The 26,082-nt window shown below is 34.4% G+C and overlaps 2 protein-coding genes and 1 long non-coding RNA gene across 3 annotated transcripts; 1 reads left to right on the plus strand and 2 right to left on the minus strand.

Moving 5' to 3' along the window:
* Positions 1-700: 700 nt before the first annotated feature.
* LOC133696280 (uncharacterized) lies at positions 701-5,754 on the plus strand. Its single transcript, XR_009842648.1, has 3 exons — positions 701-1,023; positions 1,138-1,166; positions 3,208-5,754. It is a non-coding gene; the product is annotated as an uncharacterized LOC133696280 (long non-coding RNA).
* An 844-nt stretch (positions 5,755-6,598) lies between these two features.
* On the minus strand, positions 6,599-11,297 carry LOC133696279 (G-type lectin S-receptor-like serine/threonine-protein kinase At4g27290). The gene is made up of 7 exons (XM_062118430.1): positions 9,776-11,297; positions 8,941-9,087; positions 8,536-8,681; positions 8,051-8,261; positions 7,582-7,819; positions 7,350-7,500; positions 6,599-7,127 (listed from the first exon to the last, which is right to left on the minus strand). Exons 1-7 carry the CDS (start codon positions 11,043-11,045, stop codon positions 6,822-6,824), a joined length of 2,469 nt encoding a protein of 822 aa, XP_061974414.1. The 5' UTR covers positions 11,046-11,297; the 3' UTR covers positions 6,599-6,821.
* Positions 11,298-17,531: 6,234 nt separating this feature from the next.
* On the minus strand, positions 17,532-19,175 carry LOC133697283 (xyloglucan 6-xylosyltransferase 2-like). Its single transcript, XM_062119757.1, has one exon. It carries the CDS (start codon positions 19,086-19,088, stop codon positions 17,706-17,708), a length of 1,383 nt encoding a protein of 460 aa, XP_061975741.1. The 5' UTR covers positions 19,089-19,175; the 3' UTR covers positions 17,532-17,705.
* Positions 19,176-26,082: the final 6,907 nt, after the last annotated feature.

The raw sequence follows: 26,082 nt of genomic DNA on the forward strand, positions 1-26,082 counted from the left end.
AGAAGGTGGAATTACAGTGGGCTCCACTTTGAATTTCGTGCTCTCTCAAGTAGAGTGGCTGTGCTCTAGTTATTATTATTATTACGATTCAAACTCCATCCCGACAGGAGATGGTGGATTATCATTTGCTTGGAAGTCTTCGTTCCGAACATCTTTGACTTTAGGATATGTCTCTAATCTCTATTGCTTTCGAAGACTGTTGGGCCTCAAAACCAGGGAAAAGATCTGCTAGCTACTTATCACAGATGTAAAACCCTCCCCGGAATACACACGTGCTAAGACTTAGTCAGGTTGATCTCTAAAACTTTTTAAAAGGATTAAAAACAAGGTTATTTTTCCCAATTTGTTTTATTGAGTTTTTATTTTATTTTAAATATATCTAATTTTAATTCAATTAAAATAGAAAAAAAGTCTTTTTTTGGTTATAAAGTTATAATTATAATTTAATATTTTTTGTGCTCGAATCACATGGAAGATTAATACTCTACCATATATATATATATATATATATATATATATATAGGGTATTTGTTTTTGTGGTAGATCATACGTTTTATTTCATTTGGTAAAGATGAAACCACATGTTTAATAAAGTGGGACCCATAAATGTTTGTTGTCCAATCATAGGTTCAACAAAAAGCAACCATATCTGCTTTTTTTCATTCTTGTATGCATAGCCAGAAGATCATTCAATTATTTTTTTACCAAAATACTCAATCTTATCTTCTCCTCCCTACTCTCCTGATAACTAGTGAAATGACTATTCTCAGCATCCACATCTTCATCTCTTCACAAACCTCTTTCTTTCTTGAAAAAGAACCTCTATTTATAGACATCTTTCTTCTCTTCTTTCTTTCTTTTTGTAGCCATAAACGATCGCAAACCTCACAAACCAACTCCAGATCTACACAAGCTAACATCCACAACTAAGATCTACAAAAACCACCACTAGATCTGCTTTTCTTAAGTCCGATAAGCTCTTCTTGTGTGTACAAGCAAGTGTTTTTTTGCAAAAAAATCTAGGTAAATTTTGATTTTAATATGTCTTCAATTTCTCATATATGCATATTCTTAAAAATATTGAATCTAATCAGATCTTGTTCATTATTGAAAATGTATCCCTATTTATTGTTGCAGGAACCATTGATCTGCTCTTTATAATTCTGGTAAGCACTTGTGGTTCTAATCTTCCTCTTTCTGAGTTGCATTATTTAGGAGATTCCTAACTTTGTTGCTTCTGATTTTTTATAGAGTTAATGAACAAAGGTTTAAAGTGTAGCTTCGGGAGGACAAACCATGTTTTATTTCATATGTTTGAACAAAGGTTTAAAGTGTAGCTTCGGGAGGACAAACCATGTTTTATTTCATATGTTTTGTATGTTTATTGTGTTGCTAGCACAGACTTATAGTTGTGTACTCTATAACCAACTTTTTCTTCATTTTTTTGGCAATTATTGAGTATGCCTTTATGTTATTATTCATTATATGTTGTTGACCATAAGACTTTTAGGAGAAAAAAATAAGTTTTAATGTCAGGTAGAGTGTGCTTGTATTGTGTAGTTCACAGGTCACTCTTTTCCACCCTATATAATGCACCATTTCAATAAAGTAGAACACATCACTTTTAAAAATATTTATGGAATGACCAATCTGTTATGACTCTCTCAAGGCATTTTGATTAAAGTATATCATCTTGCATCTCATAAAGTAGTAAGTTGTCTTTCTTTCATTATATATTTATGCTTTATGTTAGACCTAATTTGTTAATAGCATTGTTGTTACTTTCAATATAATATAACCAATTATAGATTACTTGTAAGACATATTAATTGTTTAATATATATTGGGATGGGATGACTTTTATTGTAAGCAAAAGAGTGATAAATTAATGAAATTGAATGGAATAATGTATGAAGTGTTTTATTTTATAAAATAAAATTAAATGGATTAATAGGATAATAAAAAATATATTTTCTATAAAAGTAATGTGATTTATTGAGGTTTGCACGTAAAGCTTCTGTGATGTTTTGTATTAAAAGAGATAGGAAAAGGCAACAAAGCCCTTAGAGGCTTGAAGAGTAAGTATAATTAAATGAGGGGTATTGTAGAAATTGAATAAAGAGATGATAAATATAAATAGGAAGCAAAAAAAAGAGAGAGAGTTGTGTTCTTAGAGAGCAAACCGTGAGAGAGAAGGGAGAAACAAGAAGAAGAAGAAGAAGAAGAGAAAAGAGGGAAAGATAAGGAAAATAGAAGGGAGTTGGAGGAAATAAGTTTAAAGGTAAGATTTAGGTTGTTAAATATATAAATGTGTGTTATTTGAGCTTTTAATTTCTATTTTGATAAATGTTAGGGTTTTGAAGATTATGATTTGAGTTTAATTGATGAATTAATTTGAATGTTATAGGGCTAATTGTTGTGGGTAATTGATTATTTAGTTGATTACGAAATATTGTAGTTAAAGATGATGATTTTGAGTTATGATTTGTGTGAATGGTGAATTTTGAGTTAGAAATCTGGAAAAAATAATAAGTTTTCTGTTTAAATTCTAGGTTTGAGGTTGAAGATGACAAAATTTCGGTTTGGTCCCTCAATTTGTGGAAATTACAGTTTAGTCCCCAAGCTTTGAAAAATTACAGATTGGTCCCTGGAGCATATTCAGAGATTCTGGACAGAATAAAAGATGAATTATGGGCAGAATTACAGTATAGTTATGAATTTATAACACTTTCAATTTGGTCCTCCAATTTGACAAAAATTACAATTTGACCCTAAAATTTTGGAAAAATTCCAGAATGGTCCCTGGAGCATAATGAGATATTCGGGACAGAATTGAGGATTAATTATGGTCAGAATTTCAGTATAGTAATGGATTTATGATAATTTTAGTTTGGTCCTCCAAATGGACTAAATTACAATTTGACCCTAAAAATATGATAAATTCCAGATTGGTCCCTAGCAGTAATATTAGATTTTTCAGATTGGTTTGATGAATAAATGAGGGTTATTTAGTGAATTATTATCAATTTTATTATTTGTTTTAATATGGATTAGATTTCGGGAAAACCGTTAAATTTTGGGTTTTTGGGAAAATAACTAGTTTAGTCTAAAAATATATAGGGTTATGGAATATACCCTTAGATAAGTATATTAAATAGGTTATATGTTTTTTTGAGTCATTCTTGAATATGTCTCTTTTGTATTCAGATAATCCTGATATTCTACCGGCGGAACGTCTGTAGGATTTCCTTCGGTATCAGCTTTAAGTTCTGTTTGCTTTCGAGTCAGGTGAGTGGATAATTTTCCATATGCATGAGAAATATTATAAATATTTTATTTGTTAATATAAATTGGATCATGGTTCTTGATAATATATATGTTGATTATTATCCTTGTTATGATAAAGCATGATCAATTGTTGAAACTGAATTCTTGATATGAACTAGTATATATTTTGAATTGACTTCTGAATTGATAGCTCCTCATTTGATTGATTTCATGAGTTGAGCCTTGAGATATGAATATGTCTGTTTGATTATGATTATGATTATGATTATGAACTTATGATATGTCAGTCAGAATACCCATGCGAACAGGGTAGTGTTAGTCTTTGTGCACATCGTATCTGAACCCTAGTTGGTCAGGGGAGTCACCAACCTGTGTGGACTGATCATCCCACAGTACGAAGCCTCATGTTCATTGCATTTTGATTTTCTGACGAGCTTTACCTTAAGATATTCTTGTTATGGCCCATTTGAGAAACCTTCCTATAAGAACCTAGAGCCATAATTGTATATGTATTTCTCATTGTTGTATTACCTCGTGTGTGTATATTGAACGTTATCTACTCATTGAGTGGTTGAACTCACCCTTTCATTATTTACCTTTTCAAGCGTATAGCTTGTTAGCGGGTCATTTTGTCGAACCTTCCGAACCTGCTTTTTGGTTGTAATTTGTACCTTCCTTTTTGTCTAGTTAATGCTCCAAAACTATGAAATTATATGAACTCTTGTATTAAGACAATCAAATTATATTATGAAGTTTATTTTGTTATTAGTGTTGCGTTGAACTCTGATTGAGTTTTGAAGGATAAGTTTATATGTAAGTTTGGGTTCGTATAGGTATGGAACCTTGGAGGGGAACCTTGCCTATATGTCGGTCATGGATCCGGGATTCAGGTCGTGACAGCTTCCAACACATTTACATTAATAAAACAATTAATATGTTGTTCCTTGCTCATAATTATTTAATTAAAATTGTAGATATGGATGCAAATTAGTTTAATAACCTTTTTGAAGAAGAGTATAAAAATGTCATGAACAATCTCGCTCAATATGTTTCACATGACTACGTTGGTATGAATAGTAGTAGTCATATTAGTTATAGTAGTGGTGCTACTTATGATAGCAATGCAGATGATGATAGTAACAATGACAATAGTAACGAAGATGATGACGGTGACGATGACGATGCAGGCAATTCATTTTGGCATAGAGAATTTGATCGTCGTAAACTAGTATTATGCATAGCAAGCGCACTTGCATTGTATTACAATAACTATATCTATAAGCAACCTTGTATGATTTCATACAACACAGGAATGCAGTGGTTGAATGAAATTTTAAATAAGCATTGAATACGTTGTGTAAATATGTTTAGGATAGATGCAGCGACATTTCAAAGTTTTTGTTTTCATTTAGAAACACAGTATGGACTGAAACCATCAAGGAGTATCAGTGTTATAGAAAACGTTGGCATGTTTCTTTATACTTTAGCGTTGGGTGCTTCTAATAGGGTCCAGGAGAGATTCCAATATTCTAGTGAAACAGTGAGTAGGTATTTCAACGAGGTTCTAAAGGCTGTGTGTTTGCTATCAATTGATATAATAAAACTAGTTGATCCAGATTTTTCGACAACACCACAAGAAATCATTATAAACCCAAGATATATGCACATTTAAGGTAATATAAAAGATTAATAAAAAGTGAATATGTTTATCTTTCCACTCTCATTATATAATCCATTTGGTAATTCATTTACAATTAATGTTTTTTAAATTTTGTTTTTAGAATTGTGTGGGAGCAATTAATGGAACACATATGCGTGCTTGTGTGTCTCAGGAAAATCAAATACCATTTATTAGAAGGAAAGGAGTACCAACGCAGAACATTATGGCAGCATGTAGTTTTAACATGCAATTTACTTTTGTTTAGGCTGGATGGGAAAGTAGTGCACATGACTCAAGAATTCTTTATAAAGCCATCTATAATTCAAATATCAGATTTCCAAAGGCACCAGAAGATATTTTGGATAGAACAATAAGGCTTCTTTCAAAATTTTCATTTATTTAATTTTTGGTCGCATGGTACAAAATATTTTTTTGTTTTAAATGTCTTGGGTGAATGCAGGAAAGTATTACGTTGTTGACTCCGGTTATCCAAGTAAATATGCATTTTTGGGTCCAAATAAAGGTAAAAGATATCATTTTCTAGAAATTCATCTTCCAGAATTTCATCATCGAGGTCAGTTGAGAAGTCGAGAGGAGTTGTTCAAACGGGTTCATTCCTCAATTCGAAGTCTAATTGAGCGAACTTTTGGGGTGTGGAAAAAAAGATGGAGAATTTCGCAAAACATGCCAGTGTTTCTGTATAAGACACAGGTGCAGAATGTTGTTGTCTCAATGGCTTTTCATAACTACATAAAAAGGAAGTATGTACAAGATGTTACTTTTAATGAATTTGAACATCATCCTGATTTCATGTCTCTGAATTTTTTATGTGATGTTGTTCCATGATCACAAACATATGAAGGCAATAGAACCTCGCATCGTTTACATTTGTGCAAGCTACAATTTGATCTTGTAAACAACACGTCATCTACATTTTTAAGGAGAAAAAAAAAAGTGAGCATAATGATTAAAACTAAACACATGGGCCTGAATTGGTACGCGCGCTAAGCCATCTAGAACCGCACATCTATCCTATTTTCTTATTTCATTTATTTTAATTTCTTAATAATTAAATAATTCAAAACATAATGTGTGTGTATTAATTCTTAGATTAATTGAGAATCTTTTAGATATTATCTCCTAAAACTCCATTTAATTTTGAATTTATTCTCGAAGAACTTTTTTACTTGCGTTGAAATTCCTAGGAATTATTTTACTGATAAATAAAAACATAGATAGGGTCTGAAATTCTTTTTTATGTTAAAAATAAAATTAGAATGGCCCCCAACATAGAGCGTCACCTATATATATATATATATATATATATATATATATAATTTGTCATAACCCATGTATAATAATTAATAATTGAATAAAACAATCTAACCATTTTGCCCAGTAAAATTTATCGTCTATTAAATGCTCAATAAATTTATCTCTCATAAATTCTTCTATTTATTTGTCTTTTTTTTTTCACGTGACCTTTTAATTTCACTTCTCATCGATCCATGTCCAAGATTTTAGAAAACAGTATAAATCCAAAACATTCTGATGAAAACAAGAATCCCAGAAATTCTGCTCTCTTCAATTTCAACCACCTACTTAATGGCTGCTGCTATTTCTTAATATAAATCGGATTTCATCAGAGTATAATTTAAATTTAGAAGCCTTTATTTCTGCAACTAGTAGTGTTTGTTTGTTATTTCAAATCCTCAGCACGCACTAGAACAATTGAGTGCCTTTTATCACTAAAAAAAAGTCATTAAATCTCATAGAAATTAAGCATGCATGGCTTATTACAGCAGACACACAGTAGAAGTTTTATGGCAGATTCACAACCATCAAGACCAAACAAAACAAAAACACAAGCACTCTATCTTGCCTCCAGCAATGAAATCGAGCACTCGTTAGCTGAAGGTGGTTTGCACTGGCTTGATGAATAACATGCTTCAATAAGATCCCTTTCAGTGAAGAATCCTGGTTGTTTAGGCTGAGGCAGTTCATCTTCATTACCCAACATCAAAACCACATATGACATGTTTGGCCTATCTTCTGTATTTTCTTGCACACACAATAGCCCCACATGAATCGAACGTAGTACTTCAGATAAATAAGGTGTTTCAACTTTTGATTCCCCAACCAGTTCTAGAGACCTGCCTTGTTTGAACAGTATCCAAGCCTGATAAACAAAAACCATGCTATTAAGAACACGTTACGTATTTGTGCAAATCCAACATTGACCATTGTCGGTCTCAATTGTTTTCCATAATTTCTACAGTTTTTCTTCAAGTATTTGAAGTGTTCAAGTCTCATAAACATGTGCAGACATCTGGTATCTAACAGAGGTACTCGAGAATTTATTGAAATGAAAGAGTCAAACTGACATGGCTTTGGCACTTACATGCCCGATAAGGTTGAGGTGGTGATCTGGGTGACTGAATCCTCTGTTCCTACAGCCACTCACTATCTCTAGCACCAATACACCAAAGCTGAAGACGTCTGATTTTAGCGAGTAGAGTCCATAATTTGCATACTCTGGAGATATGTAACCACTGCATGTATTCATAGAATTTTAGGTCGCATGCATTTGCAAACTAAGAGCATAAAATCCATATGATGAAGAAGACACTTACTACGTTCCAGCCACTTTATTAGTACTGGCTTCAGTTTCATTTTCTCCAAAACTTCTAGCCAGGCCAAAGTCTGAGATTTTTGGATTCATTTCGTAATCCAACAAAATATTGCTGGTTTTCAGATCTTTGTGGATTATTCTTAGTCTCGAATCTTGGTGAAGATAAAGGAGTCCACGAGCAATCCCATTGATGATATTGTAGCGCTGACACCAATCTAGTAGCAAGCTATGAGTTTCATCTGCTCAAGTCAATACATTATGGCTCTTATCAGATTCATAAATGTTTGTGAGAGAACAAGAAAGAACGAGTTACAATTGCATATATGGCAGGATTTGTGATCTCCCCCTACGAAGCCACTTTCCTAAGGGCTTCGGAGGAAGATAAACATCTTATAATTAGATTCTTAATGCAGGGTTTTGGAAAGTTCAATAGTGCTTAACTTTTTGAAAAGGTTTTGTGAGATTCATACCAAAAATATAGAAGTCCAAGCTTTTGTTAGGCAAAAACTCGTAGACCAACATCTTTTCATCTCTTTCAATGCAGCATCCAAGAAGCCTCACTAGATTCCGATGCTGAAGTTTCACGATATGTTTAACTTCATTTTTGAATTCATCAAGTCCTTGTCTTGAATTCTTAGAGAGCCTCTTCACAGCTATTTCTCGTCCATCTGCAAGGGTTCCCTGCAAATAATGACTCAGCATCGTAAGCAAATCATACGTTGTCTTCTGGAAGTTGAGAATTGCGAAATGGTGTTCCATACTCTTTGTATCTGTTAAGGTGTACTCTTCCAATTAGTCATTGTTTTATGCTAAAAAAATGGTCGGTCCTGACAGTCCTGTAGTGGGATCGTTTCAAAGAAACTAACACTAAGAACTCCACTGGGGTCAGGAGTTTGTAAGATGAAATTCAGAGGCCATGGGACATATTGCATGACTGTTTACAGATAATTATTACCTTATAAACAGGTCCGAAACCTCCTTCTCCTAGTTTATTGGCATCAGAAAAGTTATTTGTTGCAGAAGCCAACTCATCCATATTAAAGAAGGGTAATTCTAGTTCTTCCTTCATATCCTTGTTATTCGATCCGCTTGGCAAATCACCTGTCATTTTTTCTGTTAGTATTACTACTACGAATTGGAAAGGTAAAAAGAAAAAGACATGGGATCTCTCACCTCTATTTGTCGTTGTACTCAAATTTCTTTTCAAGGCATTAAATATTAATGAAGTCTTGAACAATTTACTGTCCTACCTTGGATTACTCAAATCAAATTTAAATTAAGAGATTAACTAAACTTCTTATCTGGAAGTCGTGGAATTGGGGCGATAGGATTGGTTAGATTTTCATGGTAGAATACGTACGTTTTTTCTGCTGCTGCTTTCTCCAAACATGCAAGACCAAGACCAAGGCTAGTCCAAGGAACACAAGTCCTGTGGACAACACAGTGCTTACCACGATCCTTTTCTTTGCGTTGGATTTCGTATTAACCTTTGCACTATCACCATTACCTATATCATGGCAGAGAAAAACTAGAGTTAAAAGACAAAAAATAGGTATTTGTGAATAGTTTTCCTTGGCTATTGGATCTTTCAATCCCAGTTATCTACTCATACATTATAAAACAACACCGCTCCGGGCTGAGAAAAACCAATCCATCATGTCACCAACACCAAGTGATATGTCTAGTCACTGATCTAGTTATGTTATTATGCTTCAAGAAGTTACTTCTTTCTATGAATATCTCAAGTTCTTTCATGCCAAATGATATGTTGTGCAAGAAATCTTGCTAGCATCTACAACACATCATTGAATTTAGAAATTGTGAGATTTTCAGGATTGATGATGTGATTATCCTTCAAGTCTCTATAATAATCCTTATACTAGTATGAATATATGTCTTGAGAGTTGTAATCTATGTCCACAAGCAATGCGGTTGTTCAACGAAACCTATGGAAAAAAAACAAAGAGAGGGGAAGAGGAGACATTGACCAAGTTATCACTCTATCAACACACATCAACACAAGCATACACAGGCACTCTCAGGCATCGTGTGATATGATGTTCTGAAAACTAGGATATAAGATTAGAAAGAAAAATTTCTCATGCATTTAATCGGAAAATCTTCTCAAATAATATGAATTCTCTAAAAGTGACTAAAATCCAAGTAATAGATACCGTCAGATGATAAATTCATACCTACTTCTGATGCAGCCATCCGTATAAAAATGGTGTCTTTCTCATCTTGAAACACAATATCGATCAGATCATTGAACCAAAGCAAGCACCCACTTCCTCCATTCCTGATGTCCATGTTTACATACGCAGTACAGCTGCAGTTCTTCAAGCACGTGTTCCTGCACTCCTCCAGGCTCATACTCTTGTTAAACCATGATTGCCTTGTCTCCGGTAACTTCACACCTGAGACTTTTCGAAACCCATCTCCTGAACAGTTTAGTGCAGTCTTTCTGATGCAACCACTTGACCAATCTGTCCTCTCCCAGTCTCTTGGAACTCTCGGTACAAATCCATTTAAGCAATCACACACCGGAGAGTTGTTAATACTACAGATGCCATTTGCACCACATAGTTTATAACGCGCACAATTATTGATGTTTTCTGTTTCGTAAAGAAACCAGCTCTGGGTTTTCTCAATCCACAAAAGTTGTTGGGCATCACCATTCTGAGCCAAGACAAACCTCCAATGCATTGAGCTATTAACAAGCTGTACTCTGTAAAATATCTCCTTCTCATTAAAAACAAATTCATATGTGTATATTGGATTTGGTTTTGATGGAAGCGTACCACTGAACCCCAGACCACATGGCCCAGATCGAAACTTCACTTTCGAATCTTCCAGCTCTACTAACTCGGGATATCCATAAGGAACAAGGATACCTGTAATGTTACCTCTAGAAGGATCATCTACTGACTTCCATGCTGCCAAGCTCCAGTCCATGCCAGTGACTCTATTCCGTCCTAGCTTCATGCCCGGTATTAATGTATTACCTGGATGTTCAAAACTCTGCCACAGGGAGTTCTCCGGGTTATTATCACCCTCTTTCACAACAAGGTTTCCCGAATCCAAAAGCTGTGCAACTGGATTCCTAGCAGGTGTTGATGTGTTGGAAGACCAAATGATGCTTCCACTGCGATTGAAAAGGACAAGAAGTCCTTGGTTGGTAAGCCTTACAACACCTGATGCATCGTTAAGTGGAGATTCTCTGTTGGCAACCCACACTGCTGTCAGGACTGATATTTTGCCATACCATATCCCCAAGTATCGGTTTTTGGATTTTCCGGGGCTGAAAAATCCTAATTCATAGGTGCCACCAGCCGAGACTATGGTGTCTCCATCTCGAATTGACTGGGTTGTGTTAATGGTGTCAACAGGGGTGGCTACTTCTACAATCAGAAGCAAAGTGGAGCAAAAAAGAAGTATGGAAGTGCAATCCCTCAGAAATCTCATTATTCTTTTAAGCAGATCGCTTTGTTGAGTTGTAAAATGGCTGGCTTTGCTAGATGTGAAGAATATTGGTCTCAAGATTGCCTATTTAACACCACAATCAGTCTGCCGCTACAGCAATGTTACACTGCCAAGGTAAACGATTTAACACCAGTCAGTCTACCACTACAGCAGTGTTCCACTGACGGGGTAAACGATTCAACACCACAGTCAGTCTAGCGGCACAGCGACGTTCCACTGCTGAGGTAAACGATTTAACACCAGTCAGTCTACCACTACAGCAGTGTTCCACTGACGGGGTAAACGATTTAACACCAGTCAGTCTACCACTACAGCAGTGTTCCACTGACGGGGTAAACGATTCAACACCACAGTCAGTCTAGCGGCACAGCGATGTTCCACTACTGAGGTAAACGATTTAACACCAGTCTGTCTACCACTACAGCAGTGTTCCACTGACGGGGTAAACGATTCAACACCACAGTCAGTCTAGCGGCACAGCGATGTTCCATGTTCCACTACTGAGGTAAACGCTCACCTTTGGAATTTTTTTTTGTTGATGAAATTCACATGGAAAATTCATAGATAGTCAACACTACAGGGAACTAAAGTAGAGGTTTTTTTACTAGTAGTCTAAAGTATTTTTCAAACTATCACAGTTAGAAAATCAAGCATAGTCTAGGTAGTCTAGGTAGTACATGCGCGATCTGTTGAGACGCGGTTTGTCGCATCATATACTCAACATGTACTCTTGATTTTGCTGTATCAGCAAGTAGTTCCGGAAGTGCCAGTGATTGTCATCGTTGCTGTGCGGTGGCCCTTGGGCACCAATAAGTGTATGTACGGCGCTGCATCAATCAATCGATCGATCATTTACAATCGACACTATCGAATACCGAGTTGCCACCACACTGGCTTTTTCTCTGTTTTTCCCCGACATTCTTCTATAAATGCTCTATCCATTAAAAAGAAAAGGAAAAAGAAAAGAAAAGACAGAAATATAAAATCGACTCCATTTCTTGACTCTGTTCACTGAGATCTATAAACCCAAGTAACGAGCTGAAGTATATGCAGAATATTTACAAGACTAAAATCTTCTATTTACTCGAAATATTATACATCTGTTCATATTCTATCATGGCTCAAATTAACTTCAATAATTCAAGAACAACAGCATATATGACTCAAGTAACAAAGTTGTGGTGGAGGGAGATTTGTTTGACAGTCTAGGGATTGCTATTGTTGCTGCTAGGCCAGTGCTCTCTCTGTTAAGTGTTACCTCAAGGATAGGTTGGTTAGAACTAACCACTAAATCCATATAAAACCGAAGCTAAAAAGAAAAGGAAGAGAAGAGAACAGAATTTTGGGACTGACCCTTTTGTGAAACAGCAGAAATTCCACGCTATAGTTAATACTGATCAGAAAACAAAACACCAGACATGATACCAAAAGCAAAAACCAAATTCAGGCTGCCATTTCAGCAATATCTGTGATTAACTACAGACTGCAAAAAATCTGAAATCTCCTCAATCACATCATCTCCTTCAAAACATAACTAGTGTCTAGCTAGAAGATGTGCAGCTCGATTCCCTTCCTCCTGACACACAGAAGTGAAAGATTCCTGAAATCTCATTGCAACTCCTTTCATTCATCCAAAAAGAAGCCCCATTTGCAATCAGTGCTCCATACAACCAAAGCAGAAACCAAAAATAAACCAAGTTCCACTGCCATATCTCTAAAACCAATCATAAGCCCAGTATGAAGAATTAATCAGTCCCTTAAGCTCCACAATATACGATGCTCTTACCCCCTCCATTCTAAAAGAAACAGCTGCGGAACATTACCCACACAATTCACCACGACAGTCCCATCCATAACCATAATATCCCTTTTCATTAAAAATTGCTATCATTATATAGTTATCTCAGTCAAGAGGCTGCTAATAAACACAATTTTGAGCCGGGCTTATCCTTCAATGAAAGTGGATGGCTGCATAGCTAGTCTCATTCCCCACTCGCTTAACTCTAGGTAGCGAGCATTTATGCATGACCCCATAAATCTGAAACCAAAAATTTGATTGTCCTACAACTAAAAGCTCTATCAGCTTCAAGTGCCTCTCCACTATGAATCCCCGAAATTCCACAAGGCTTACACCCCAAAAAGCAGGTTGCAACAGGCCAGCGATGATCACCAAGACCCAATTCTCAATCATTTCCCCATACCTCTCAAGCTCAAACACCCCCCTTCCCCCACAAATGACCGTGCAAAAATAAGCACTCTCTAAATAATATACAGATCATCAGCTTCAAACCAAGATCATGCTTCTGGGGCACAATCTCCTAGATCTATTGGTTGTTGATGCTTCAATTCTGAGGTATGAACGGATAATTTCCTAAATATAACGTGCTTGTTCATGGGACTTATTTTGAAATTGTCAGTCGATACAGTTCTCTTGTATTTAGAACCTAACCTATAATCACACAACTTCATGACCTGCATCAACATCGTAGAAGCCATGTGAAAGGAACACTGTAAACACTAAAAACTAAGAAATCAGCATCTATACAGCTTCCTTCATGTTGATTGAGCCACTCGAAACATCAAAACTAGGTGCAATTTTGGGGAGATTATTTTATGTGAGCAAAATGGAATAGCAATCTACATCATACACATATGATCCTTATGGAGATGTCCTTGCCCTTAACAGGCTGTAAAGAAATAGATAGCTTGCCTAACCTTGGGTATCAGTTACTAGTGCAATTTATCTGAACACTGCATATTAGATGCCCAGGCCTCTCCCTCTACTTAACCATGTATAGCATAGTGCTGCATTTGATCAGAAATTACTCCAATTAGAACCTAACATCATCAATGTGTCTATGCTGCATTTGCTCTATGAATGTGTTGGGAAAGAAGGTCGATGGTTTAAGGTACACTGATAAGAGCTTCATTTCAGACCATACAAAGAGCTTCCGAAACGATAGAGTGATAAAACAAGCTTATTCCAGTAAGAATCGGATGCAAAACTTTAGCAAATCCACATGAAGAGGAAAATGTTCCGAGATTTGAATAATGCTTGGTAGTATATTATAGGGGCAGTAATTTATGTAAATACATGCTTTACTTGTGCTCAAGCAGTTGCAGTTAGGATTTTTAAGTTCACTAGTAGAGTATGTCTCTCTTGAGATCTAATTCCTTTATGACCCCCTTCTTCTATGGAAGACAGAAGTTCTACCATCCCATTATGACAGCTTTTTACTCAAACACGTGACTTCAAGCAATTGTAATGTTTTCTGGGGCACAGTCGCCCAGAGTTGTTTCTCTCTTTTTCCCCCTCATTTGGTGGTGTTTAAAGCTGGAATCATGACCTGAAGACTTTTGTTTTGGAATCAACATAGAACATTCTTGCAGATTACTGCTTCCCCATGCATTATAAATCAGGCAAAGCGTTCTTCTTACTCTAGCTTTTAATCTTTAAAACTTCAAAAGCAATGCTCAAATCAAAGGCACACAGGCTCTAGGTAACGACAATCCCTAGCAAAACAAGTCCAACCCCAAATCCAAGAGTCTATCTCTTGTCAGCTCAGCTCAAATATGTAGCTTATAAGTTGAGCTATGGTAAAATCAATCTAAATTTAACAATATTTCCTCAGCTTTTAGCTCATATTCAACAATAAATTTATGCAATGTTAGTTGTCATGACAGCAGGCATATTAATTTCTAAAATGTTATAAAATGAAGTATATTGCCCTTACTCGGTTAGAAGGCTATTGCAGCTTCAAGAATTAATTGGGAATAAGCTTTTCATAATAATATTATGTGAGATGTAAGAGAATGCCATGTAAGGATAGTATGAATGTGCTTTTTTCTTAAAACAGCCTCCTTGTGTGTCCTGCAAACTAAGCAGAAACATATCCAGTCTTTATCAAAGCTAATCTTAAATGTTCAATATCCTCGCTACAAATCATGTGACTTCGGCAATGCACAGAAATTTCCCAATTGATGACAAACAGAAGAACCTCAGCCTTTTCCTCATTTCAATCAGCATGCCAAGAGTACAAAGTGTGCGAAATAAATAAAAAGAAAAGAGAACCCCATGAGAATAAGTCATTATCACAAACACAGACCAAGAAACATTTCAAAATATAAAGAAACCACAAATACAGTTAAGGTAGAAAGACAGGTAAACTTGACTTCACTAATTTAGGAAAAGAACATGCAGAATATTGTATCCAGAGCTTCTACAAGCAAATTCAAGCAATTGCATGCGAATTGACATATAATAAAAGAAATAACAGCTGCAAGCAGTGCATTACATTATCAAAGCTCTCAAGATGATGATACCTTGGCATCCTTAATGCAGGGGGATGCAAGTCACACTCATCCTTCACTCCAAGTGGATTGCTAGTCTCAGCTCTCAATCCGAATTCTCCAACTGACAAGAGATTTATTAGTAAACCATAAACCTGCAAATTTGATTGTTGGTCCATCTGCTTTGAGCACCTTTCCACTGGATAATCTCCAAACTTCCAACAAAGCTTCCATACCAAAAAGTGAATCACAAGCAGCCGACAATGACCACCAAGATCCTGAAGGTGATGATCAGTCATTTCCTCATGCCTATCAGCCAATGCAAATCATTGGAACACCACAAAGTTATGCGCCGAACCCCTTTCCCTCTCTTCTTAACTGTGCTAGCTTAGTGTTGCATTTAATATGAAATTATTCCAATAAGGACGGCTAAAAATATCAAATGTGTTTATGCTGCAATTTGCTTTATGAGGTCAGTGGGTTTCTTTGGTATGATAACAATTTTACCTTTCTGTCCATGGTCTTTATGGAATGATAACAACTTTACTTTCAGACTACATAAAGAGAGATTTGAATCATTCAAGAATAAAAGCACAAGCCCCTTCAAATAAGAATCAGATGCAATGACCTTGAAAATCATCATGAAAGGACAATCTCCAAATTTCCAGCATCCACACGAGTTAACAGTGCTTCAATAATATTATAAGTGGTAATTCGCATGAATGTATGGTTTCCTTGTGTTCAAGCAGTTGGAATCAGGCTTTTATGAGTTCACTAGAGTATTTCCTGCTTCAAAACGAGGAATAATTTCCTTTGTAACCTTTCTTCTCAGAACATGGAAAACTTTTGATATCCCTGCATAGCAGCTTCTCTCCTAGGAAAATTTGTAGCGTACCTCGCTCACAGAGCTATTGCAACGTTTTGGGAAGTAGAAAGGATCTTTTTCATTTGTTGGCATTTAAAGCTGGCATCATGTTTTGTGAAGCTTTAGTTTAGGAATCAGCCAAGAATTATGTTTACTACAGATTACATAGTACAAATCATTGCTTCCAATGTATTAAAAACCAGGTGAATGCTTTTTTACACTTGCATGCGTTAGGGATCACAGACAATTGGTCCATTAAGATTTTAAAAGCAATGCTCAAATCAAAGGCACTTAGGCTCAAGGTAACATCAATCCCTAGCAGGACAAATCTGACCCAAGTCCAAGAATCTATATTGTCAATTTAAATATGCAGAGCCTCTTCCATAGATTTTCATCATGATTTTAACCAGCAAATCATGAGTAAAGTGTAACAGGTCCTAGCCTTAATTTACTCATATTTTTAAAATTATCATATTAGAATCTTTTAAATTAGAATATGACTTTGTTTGAATTTCTCTATTAGCCAAGTAGAATTCTAGGACTATGAAAAATATTATGAAAAACTTATGGGGACTTTCTATTAAGTCATGGGAGGATAAGACAACCTTGAATATGCCCTTATGGAGGCCCGAGCAACCTTGAATATGCTCAAAAACTATCTATTATCTTTTTCCAATTAGATATTTGTAATCAATTTCTTTTAATTCAATAAAATTGCTATTGTTATTAATCTGAATTATTAGATTTGTTATAATTAATATTAGAGCAGTAGATCTATGGAAAAAAGGACAAGGATGTCATGATTTATTAAAGCCATTGCAGCCACTAAGGGCAGCAGGAGCATCAACTACACCAACAAACTTAACAAAAAAATTTGGAAGATCTAGAGAAACAACTTCAAAACATGTCAGCTAAAGAATTCTAGGCTATGAAAAAATCATGGAAAAACTTATGGGGACTTTCTATTAAGTCGTGGGAGGATAAGGCAACCTTGAATATGCTTTTATAGAGACACGAGCAACCTTGAATATGCTCAGAAACTATCTTTTATCTTTTTTCAATTGGGTTGTTGTAGTCAATTTCTTTTAATTCAATAAAATTGCTATTGTTATCAACCTGAATTAACAAATTTGTTACATATAGATAAAGATACCGAGCAATAAACAAAGAGAAACAAAAAAGAAAAAAAGAATATACACCACGATAACAGGTTATTGCAGCCACAAGCATGAACATCATAATTAAAAATGATATATATAGAGAGCAACCATGAAATAAAATTTGAGTCAAAAGTCAGAAGAGACACAAGTTACTATCCTTCAAAAATCAATATAATTTAAACACTGATAGCACAAAATTAGGAAAAGAACATACAGATTTCCAGTACTTCTACAAGCAATAACACCAACTGCGAGCAAATTGACATACACTATAACTTAAAACGAAAAAATACCAGCAGCTTGCGGTGGAATACATTATCAAAGCTCTCAAGATGTTGTTGATACCCTGACAGCTTTAAATGCAGGGTGAAGCAAGCCAAGCTCATCCTTCACTTCAAGTGGATTGGTAGTCTCATTTCTCACTCGCCTAACTCTCCGACTAGCCAGCGATTTATGAGTAAACCCATAAATCTGCAGAATTTGATTATCCCCAAAATTAAACGCCCGATCCATCTGCTTCAAACACCTCTCCACTGAATAATCTCCGAACTTCCCACAAGGTTTGCACCCCACAAAGTGAGTGACAAGCGGCCAACGATGATCACCCAGACCTGGGTGATAATTCTCAATCATTTCCTCATATCTATCAACCAAGATCCCCCAATAACCATGCAAATAATAAGCATTCTCTAAATACACTTTATCACCCCACTTATCCCTTTGTGTAGCCAATAAATAAACCATTGCAGACTGATCATCCGCTTCGAAAACCGGCCTATTCTTAAGTTCCCTGGTAAGCACCTTCCCTGCTTCATCTCTAATCTTCCCTTTCGGTCCCATTGGTGACCACGCATCCAAAAGATCCAAAGACCATTGACAATTCCTCAGCAAAAAACTCCCAGTATTCAATCCAATCCAATTCTTTTCATCATAAACCATCTCATTCCACCCGTGCATTACAAAATTTGAATCCTTATACCTCTCCCACGGCACCTCAAAAGCCATATCTGTAAACATAGCATCACTATCCATCCACCACAAGAACTCAACCTCCGGATGCGAAAGCAATAACTTCCTAATCAAAGGCAATTTCGCCCAAAACCCAGCCATTTCCGCATCAAGCAATGCCATGTTATAAAATATCTCTATTCCATGGAGTCTACAATAATCTATCTTATTTTTTATAGATTTTAACAAGTAATGATCCCCTACCGGATTCTCACAAGGTTTCGGCGACGATCCTGTAACTAACAAAACACGCGGTTTGTTAGGCTTAATAAAATTGCTAAAACTAGGGTTTTCACTCAACCATTTCTCTCGCAGTTGATTCCAATCGGATATTTTCGGACCCAAACTGTACGGTCTATTCGGATCCGGCTTCTCATCTTCCCCTTCATCGACCAAAATCTTGTTGATATCAAATGTGGCATAATTATTCGCACCATCAGCATTACTTGCTTCGTCGTTCTTGTTGTTGTTGGCCTGGTTAGACTCGGTGAGAACTCGGTGTGGCTCGCCGTGTTTGCGAGCTGCGTAGAAGTGGTTTTTGAGGTCGTTGAAGTCTTGTTCTGGCGTACCGAACTTGCCGGCGCCGATTGTGCCACGTAGGACGACCACGGTCATGCAGAGGCAGAGAAGTGTGATTTTTCCGTGGCGGATAGCTCTTTGGATCTGGCGGACTCGGTGAGTCCCGATGCACCGGTCCAGCATTTTGACTCGGACTGAGTTGGAAAGAGAAAGGAAGGATGGGTCTTGCGTGATGAGAGGTTTGTTTATGAAGGAGGGTGTGCTTGTAAATAAAAGGACGTTTTAGGGGTGATTTAAAAGGAAATTTAGTCGGTGAAGCTAAGCAAGGAAAGAAGGAAGGGAATATCCAGTGAGGGAAAAAAACAATTTGAAATTATTATTTATTTGATTTGATTAGCTTTTTTATTTTTTAAGAAAATAATTGTGACTGGTTGCCTGTAAGCACGTTTATGAATCATGTGATGAGTTGGGCGTATGCATTGTATATGGCAAGGCACCTCTTTATGGGGAAAAAAAATATTTATTTGTTAGAAACAATGTCAAGCAATTCTATATTTGAAAAATTAGTCCTTTGTTGTTTCTATAAAAGAAAAGAAAATTATTTATTTAACCAATAAATATATAATTCAATTGATATTTATGTTTTATAGCATTTTAAAAATCAATCCAGGAATGACTTTGTAACTCGGGTTTAGGCTGGATTGGATTTTAATAAAAATATAAAGAAAAATAGGTCAGGATAATTTGATTAAAAATATGGGTTGATTAGTGACTCGGTTAATTTGAAGAAAACCTAATAAAAAATAGTTGATTTTAAAAAAAAAAACATCTTTTTTGTTTTTTCTTTAGATAAATAAATTGGATTGACTTGGGTTCATTTGGATCAACCCATCTGACTTATAATTCAAATTTTATCCTGGTTAACCTGAATGAGTTTAAAAACTATGTTTTATAGGAAGAAAAATCACACATTTACTTGTCTCTCATTTAAATGCTAATCCATCTTTTCATTTATAATAATAAAATTAACAAGAAAAAATAGGGTTTAACTATGTATCATAACAGTATCAAATAGTTTATGATTTTACCACGATTACCACATAAAATATTGATTAATATGGTGGAAAAAAAATGTTTATTTATAAATAATAAACTCAAATTTAATAGGTTTAAAAGACCCTTTAAAAAATCTCATTCAACGTGTCTAAACACAATAACTAACTCATCTTAAAGGAAAAGCTCGACTCCATAGGCTCGTCCTAGGAGAGAAGCTCTACTCCATTGGCTTGTCCTAGAAGAGAAGTTTAATTCTATTGGCTTGTCTTAGTCAGTACACCTATGCCTGTTTTTTTTCTCTAAAAAACTCAATCTCTTGAGAATTTTTTCAAGATCCCACGTTGGTATCTCAATATTTTATACTGATTCAATACATATTATTTTGATAAGAATACAACACAAAATATTACAAGAGTAAAATTACACTACAACCCTTCATCTCTAGAAAAGACAAGACTCGTGAGCTATAAATATATTATGAGTCTTTCAAATTCAAGGTTCACAATCTCTTCATTCATACCACTTTCAGCATACATATTTTTAGAGTCTATCTCTTTAAAATATCATTGTATTTTCTCTATTTATAAAGTTATTGACTTAAGCATTCAAGAGTCACCACGTTCATTAAAAAGAACCTTTAACAGTTATGAGTTAATAGTTACATTGGCTAACCAAACACTACAAACTACCATCTACCAGTTATCTGAACTTTCCATATCAAGCCATCAAATACCTTGATCAGAAAAAATAAATTAGATTATTTGAACTAAAAAATTAATCGATTATCCAACGTATCAGTTTTATTTTTAAATATCTTGAGTTTTAGGATTCATTAATAAATAACTAGATTATTGTAAATGGACAATGCTACACGTGAAAAAAGATCACGAAAAACATAAAACGATACTTATTTTGATTCAAGGTAAAATTAATTATACTATTAATAGAGGAAAAAAAAAGTACTGATGTAATTCAAGTATCTACCTTTGGTAAATTATTTTGATATTTGAAAGTAAACTCAAATTATTTAATAATAAGTGATCTGGACCAAAAGACTCATTTATATACCTAGCAATTATGAAGTTTGCACCTAAAACACTCAATGATCCTATAATTAGAAGTTTTTAAACTTTGATTTGAGTTCTTGCTCGTAGTCTTTGTGAGATAATGAGTTAAAAACAAAAAAAAGTGATAGAAAACCAAAGAAAGAAATATTAGGGATTATCATTAGCCTTATTTTCTCGAGGAAGATGAGAGGCTTGAAGCAATGATTATGCTATGTGGGACTCTAATTTATTTGCAAATAATTAACTGCTCGAAATTACATGAAATAACTAGTTAAATTTAACCTATATAATTAGTTTGGTATATATATATTAAGGAAATATGAATTTTTTATACTCAAACTTTACTAGATTGTTTCAAATATTTATCAGGGATTGATGACTCGAACTTAATATTATAGTTAGCTTAGAATTATTCACTATATAATTAGTTTGGTATATATATAATTCTTTTTAATTTTAAAATTATTTATTTATTTCAGGTTAAGTATAAGCCGGGCAAACTAATATTTATTAGGGGTGAGCAAAAAAATCAAAAAACCGATTAAACTGAGAAAACCGGAAAAAAAACCGAACTGTGAAAAAAAATCGATTAAACCAATTAAAATTTTGAAAAAACCGACCTGTTCGGTTTCGGTTTTATAAGCCTGAAACCAAAAAAATCGAACCGAACCCAAATTGAAAAAAACCGGAAAAAAACCGAGCCAAACCGGAAAAATCGAGCAAAGACTGAGCCAAACAGAAAAAATCGAGTCAAACCGGTTTGAACATGTTTTTGTCCTAAAAAACCAAAACCGGTAGGGTTGGACCTGGTTTCGGGTTTTAAAAAAAAAATTTAATTTAATTACTTTTTTTTTTAATAAAAACCGAACCAAACCGAAAATGATCACCCCTAATATTTATACCCAACTTTTTAATATTTCCGATTTATTTGAGCCGGTAACCATGTGAAATTGTCATTATTCCTATATTTGTATTTATAAATATCTCAAAGTCAAAGCAGACAAATAGCGTGCAGATCACAACAATATAATGAAAACCAGCACATGCCTTGCTGCATGATGTTTGAACTAAGCAAGAGCATTTTGCATTTATTACGACTTCTAGCCCTCTTAACTACTTCTTCTAGTAAAGGTGATTAGAGAGCCCCTGCTAGGCGACAACGTTTTGAGTAGTCAGTCAATAAACACGTACAAGCAATAAGTGGTTTTCTTGTTCAAGTTCAACTGTGCGAGGGTGCTTTTACTGTGCATCTACTTGCAAAACTAATTATTTTATTTTTTAAAATTTATTTTTATTTATTTTATATTTTAATATTTAATTTATTAAAAATTAAATTTTATAATTTAGTGTAGTTTACTTTATATACAGTTAGATTAGTCTCATAACCAATATTACGGGTTTGGCAGATTAACTCGGTAGATTTGACTTTTTTATCTTTTTTTAAATTATTATTTTTTATTTCATCCCTCAACATTGAGTTAATTAAAAATTAAGATTCATGATTTATTTTAGTTTGATTTCTATAAGGTTATCTTAGTTTCATGACTTGAATTGCTGATTTACCTAGTTAACCTAATTGACTCAAGGTTTTTTTTTTGTCTTTTTTAATTTGAATTTTTTCAATTTCATCATTTAATATGGAATTGATTATGAATTAGACCTCATGATTTATTTTGGTTTGCTTTCTATAGAGGTATTTCAATCTTATTACTCAAGTCATATATTTTGCAGTTTAACCCGTGCAATCTTAAGTCGTTTTATTGTGTCATGTTTTTAAATTGAATTTTCTTTTTTATCTTTCAATTTTTAACATTGAGTTTATTAAAAATTGAGCTTCATAATTTATTTTGATTTACTTTTTATGAGATTATCATAGTCTCATAACCTTAATGCAGGTTTAGTAGGTTAACCCGGGTTGACTCGTGTTATTTTTTTGTTTATTTTCTATGAGGTTATCCTGATCATATGACTTGGGTTACGAGCTTAACAGGTTAACTCAGGTCAATTTTTTTTGTTATTCTTTAATTAATTTTTTCCAATTTTGTTCTTTAACATTGAGTTGATTGGAAATTAAGCTTTATAATTTGTTTTGATTTGTTTGATGTGGGATTATCATGGTCTTATAATCCAGGTTGAGGATTTGACAGGTTAACCTGGGTTGGCCTGGATCGATTCAATATGTTGTCTTTTTAATATTATATTTAAAAAAAATATATTGTTTATTTTTCTAATACATAATTTTATGTTAATGGGCATAACTTTTCATTTGATCATTGGATCAAATAGTTTTACCAAAAGATTTTAAAGGCTTTTTTTTATAGTGTTAAAATTTCATAAAGATCAAACATTGAGAAAGACTTACGATAAAGCTAAAAGCTATTGTGCAGGATTTACGAAGGGGGAGTTTTGAAATTTTATATTATAATAATGAGTGAGTTAGGTGTAGCGAAAAATTTACTAATAAAGGAATCAAGACAATTTTATGATATGAGAACTTGTAAATCGGTTTCATAGGTTAAGTGGGGTGGAAAGGAATTCATGAGCCATACGTACGGCCTAAGGCGTGTTTTAGGGATAATTATGAAATGAAGGAAATTGTTGAAGTAATAACGTGCATGTTCTTGAAGTGGTTCTAGACCACATTTGTAATATCCCACATCGGCGGGTGAGTGTTTGGTAACTGGCCTTATTAGTAGTGCTGGTTGCTAACATGTTGTACACGTTTTGGGGTATCAGGCTTAGAAGTGGGCTCGCGTCACCAAGAACAAAACCGTGAGGGCAGTAAGGCCCAAAGCGGACAATATACGACATGTTGGGCCAGGCTGTTACATTTGATATCAGAGCCGACCTCACTGGCTGTCCGGTTGAGCCGACGGGGTCGTCGGGCTTTTTAAGGAGGTGGATTATAATATCCCACATTGGCGGGTGAGGGTTTGGTAGCCGGCCTTATTAGCAGTGCTGATTGCTAACATGTTGTACGTGTTTTGGGGCGTCAGGCTCAGAAATGGGCTCGCATCACCAAGAACAAAACCGTGAGGGCGGTAAGGCCCAAAGCGAACAATATACGACATGTTCGGCCGGGCTGTTACAACCTTATAATTTTTTTTATTAAATTAGCATAAATGGCCTTAGGAGGTCATATTTAGAAAGGTTGCCATACATACAACATGTGAATGGTTGTATCAGAGAAGGAAAGGGGACTGGAGATACATTTCATCAATTGATGTAAACTAGGCAGATTCATTGCCTTGATTCTTGAGAGGATTCAAGCCAGGAGGCAATAGAATTCAGGGAAGGCTTCTTCATAGAAGCTGTAGTCTGGGATGTTAGCTTTACAATGAGTTCGACCTCGCTTAATTTGGTGTTCTAGAGCTTCAGATATAGATAAATATTTGAGGAGAGATCGAGCTCCCATCCCTGTTGATAGATTTGACAAAATTGACAAAAAGAGGAAATTTAGCCACGTTAAGGGCAGGATCCGGTTTCCTTCCCTTTATAATTTTTGTAGTGTCATGTCTTGACATTTGGAAGGAAATAAATCATATTTAAAATTGAATTTTGTGATGTTTGTTATGGTTTGATAATGAATCGTAATCTTAAGAGATGTAATGAGAACGTAAATGTAAGAAAAACAATTGTAAAGAGGAGTAAATGTTGTTGTTATTACTATTGTTATTTTGCAAAATGTTATTTGAATATAGAATAATATGGTATGCTTGTCGATTCAGGAGGAATCATATGAGGGATACAACAACAACAAGAGAGTGCGAGTCGAGTTTATGCAGTAGGTAGGTGATCTATACCTATACTTTTTACATAACGATGATTTTAATAATCTGTTTTTATTTTCATCTATTTTTTAAAAATCACCGCAATGTTGGATGCGACATTAATAAGGGTAAAAAAGCATATAATTGTTAAATTAAAAGGAACAAAATAGAAATTGAGAAAAATCTCAAGGTATAGTTTCCAAAAAAAAAAAAGTGTTGAATGAACAATGTTGGGTAAAAAATTATCCATATTCAATTTTAGTCCCATTATTTTTTTTGAAACAAATTATCAATGAAAAAATGAAGAAACAAATTATAGGTTTTCATTAAGCTTCATCACCAATTAATACAATATGAAAAAATAAAATAAAAAATAAAAATTAGAAAGAAAAAAAAAAAGACAAAAGAATAGAATCACTATTGCATTCTAAGTGTTTTCATTCACAATCTACCCACATGTTTTAGGTTTTTATTAATTATGTTTGTACTAGGGAATTTGTTTTTATAAATCATGCATTTCTAGTAATTATTACATCAATGAAATCTCTTGTTGGTATTGATTAAAAAAAAATGTTAGAGAGATACTTAGTATTCTTATTGAAATTAATTGTTAAATGAAATCGCTCAGTTTTATGATTATAACTACGATAAGATTTATGGGTGATTATTTTCAGTTTGGTTTGGTTTTTATAAAAAAAAAAGTAACCAAATCATTTTTTTAAAAAAAAAACCGAACTGAAACCAGTTCAAACCGACCGGTTTTGGTTCGGTTTTTTTAGAAAAAACCGGTTTGGCTCGGTTTTTTTCCAGTTTGGCTCGGTTTTTTCTGGTTTGGGTTCGGTTCGGTTTTTTCGATTTCAGATTTATAAAACCGAAACCGAACTAAACCGCTCATTTTTTTCAAAATTTTAATTGGTTTAATCGGTTTTTTTTTCGCGATTCAGTTTTTTTTTTTTTTTTGATTTAATCAGTTTTTTAATTTTTTTACTCACTCCTAATAAGATTTACATTTTATGGTCTAAAATTATATTATTATATCATATTCAAGTCATTTAATAAACAAGAATCGGAAAAAAAGAAAAAAAGAAAAAAAGAAAAAAAAGAAAGTGCCCCTACACATTCCTAAAAAAGGAAGTCGAATTCTTACATGTTTTTAATTGATTGGAGGAATTAAGATCAAGATAGCCATGAGATCTCTACTGCAAGAATTCCGACAATTAGTTGTAAAAAGAGAAAGTACTCCATTAATGGCATATATAATTTAGCAGTTACTTGAGCGAAAAT

This window comes from Populus nigra, chromosome 6 (assembly GCF_951802175.1).
Source record: "Populus nigra chromosome 6, ddPopNigr1.1, whole genome shotgun sequence".
Taxonomy (NCBI): domain Eukaryota; kingdom Viridiplantae; phylum Streptophyta; class Magnoliopsida; order Malpighiales; family Salicaceae; genus Populus; species Populus nigra.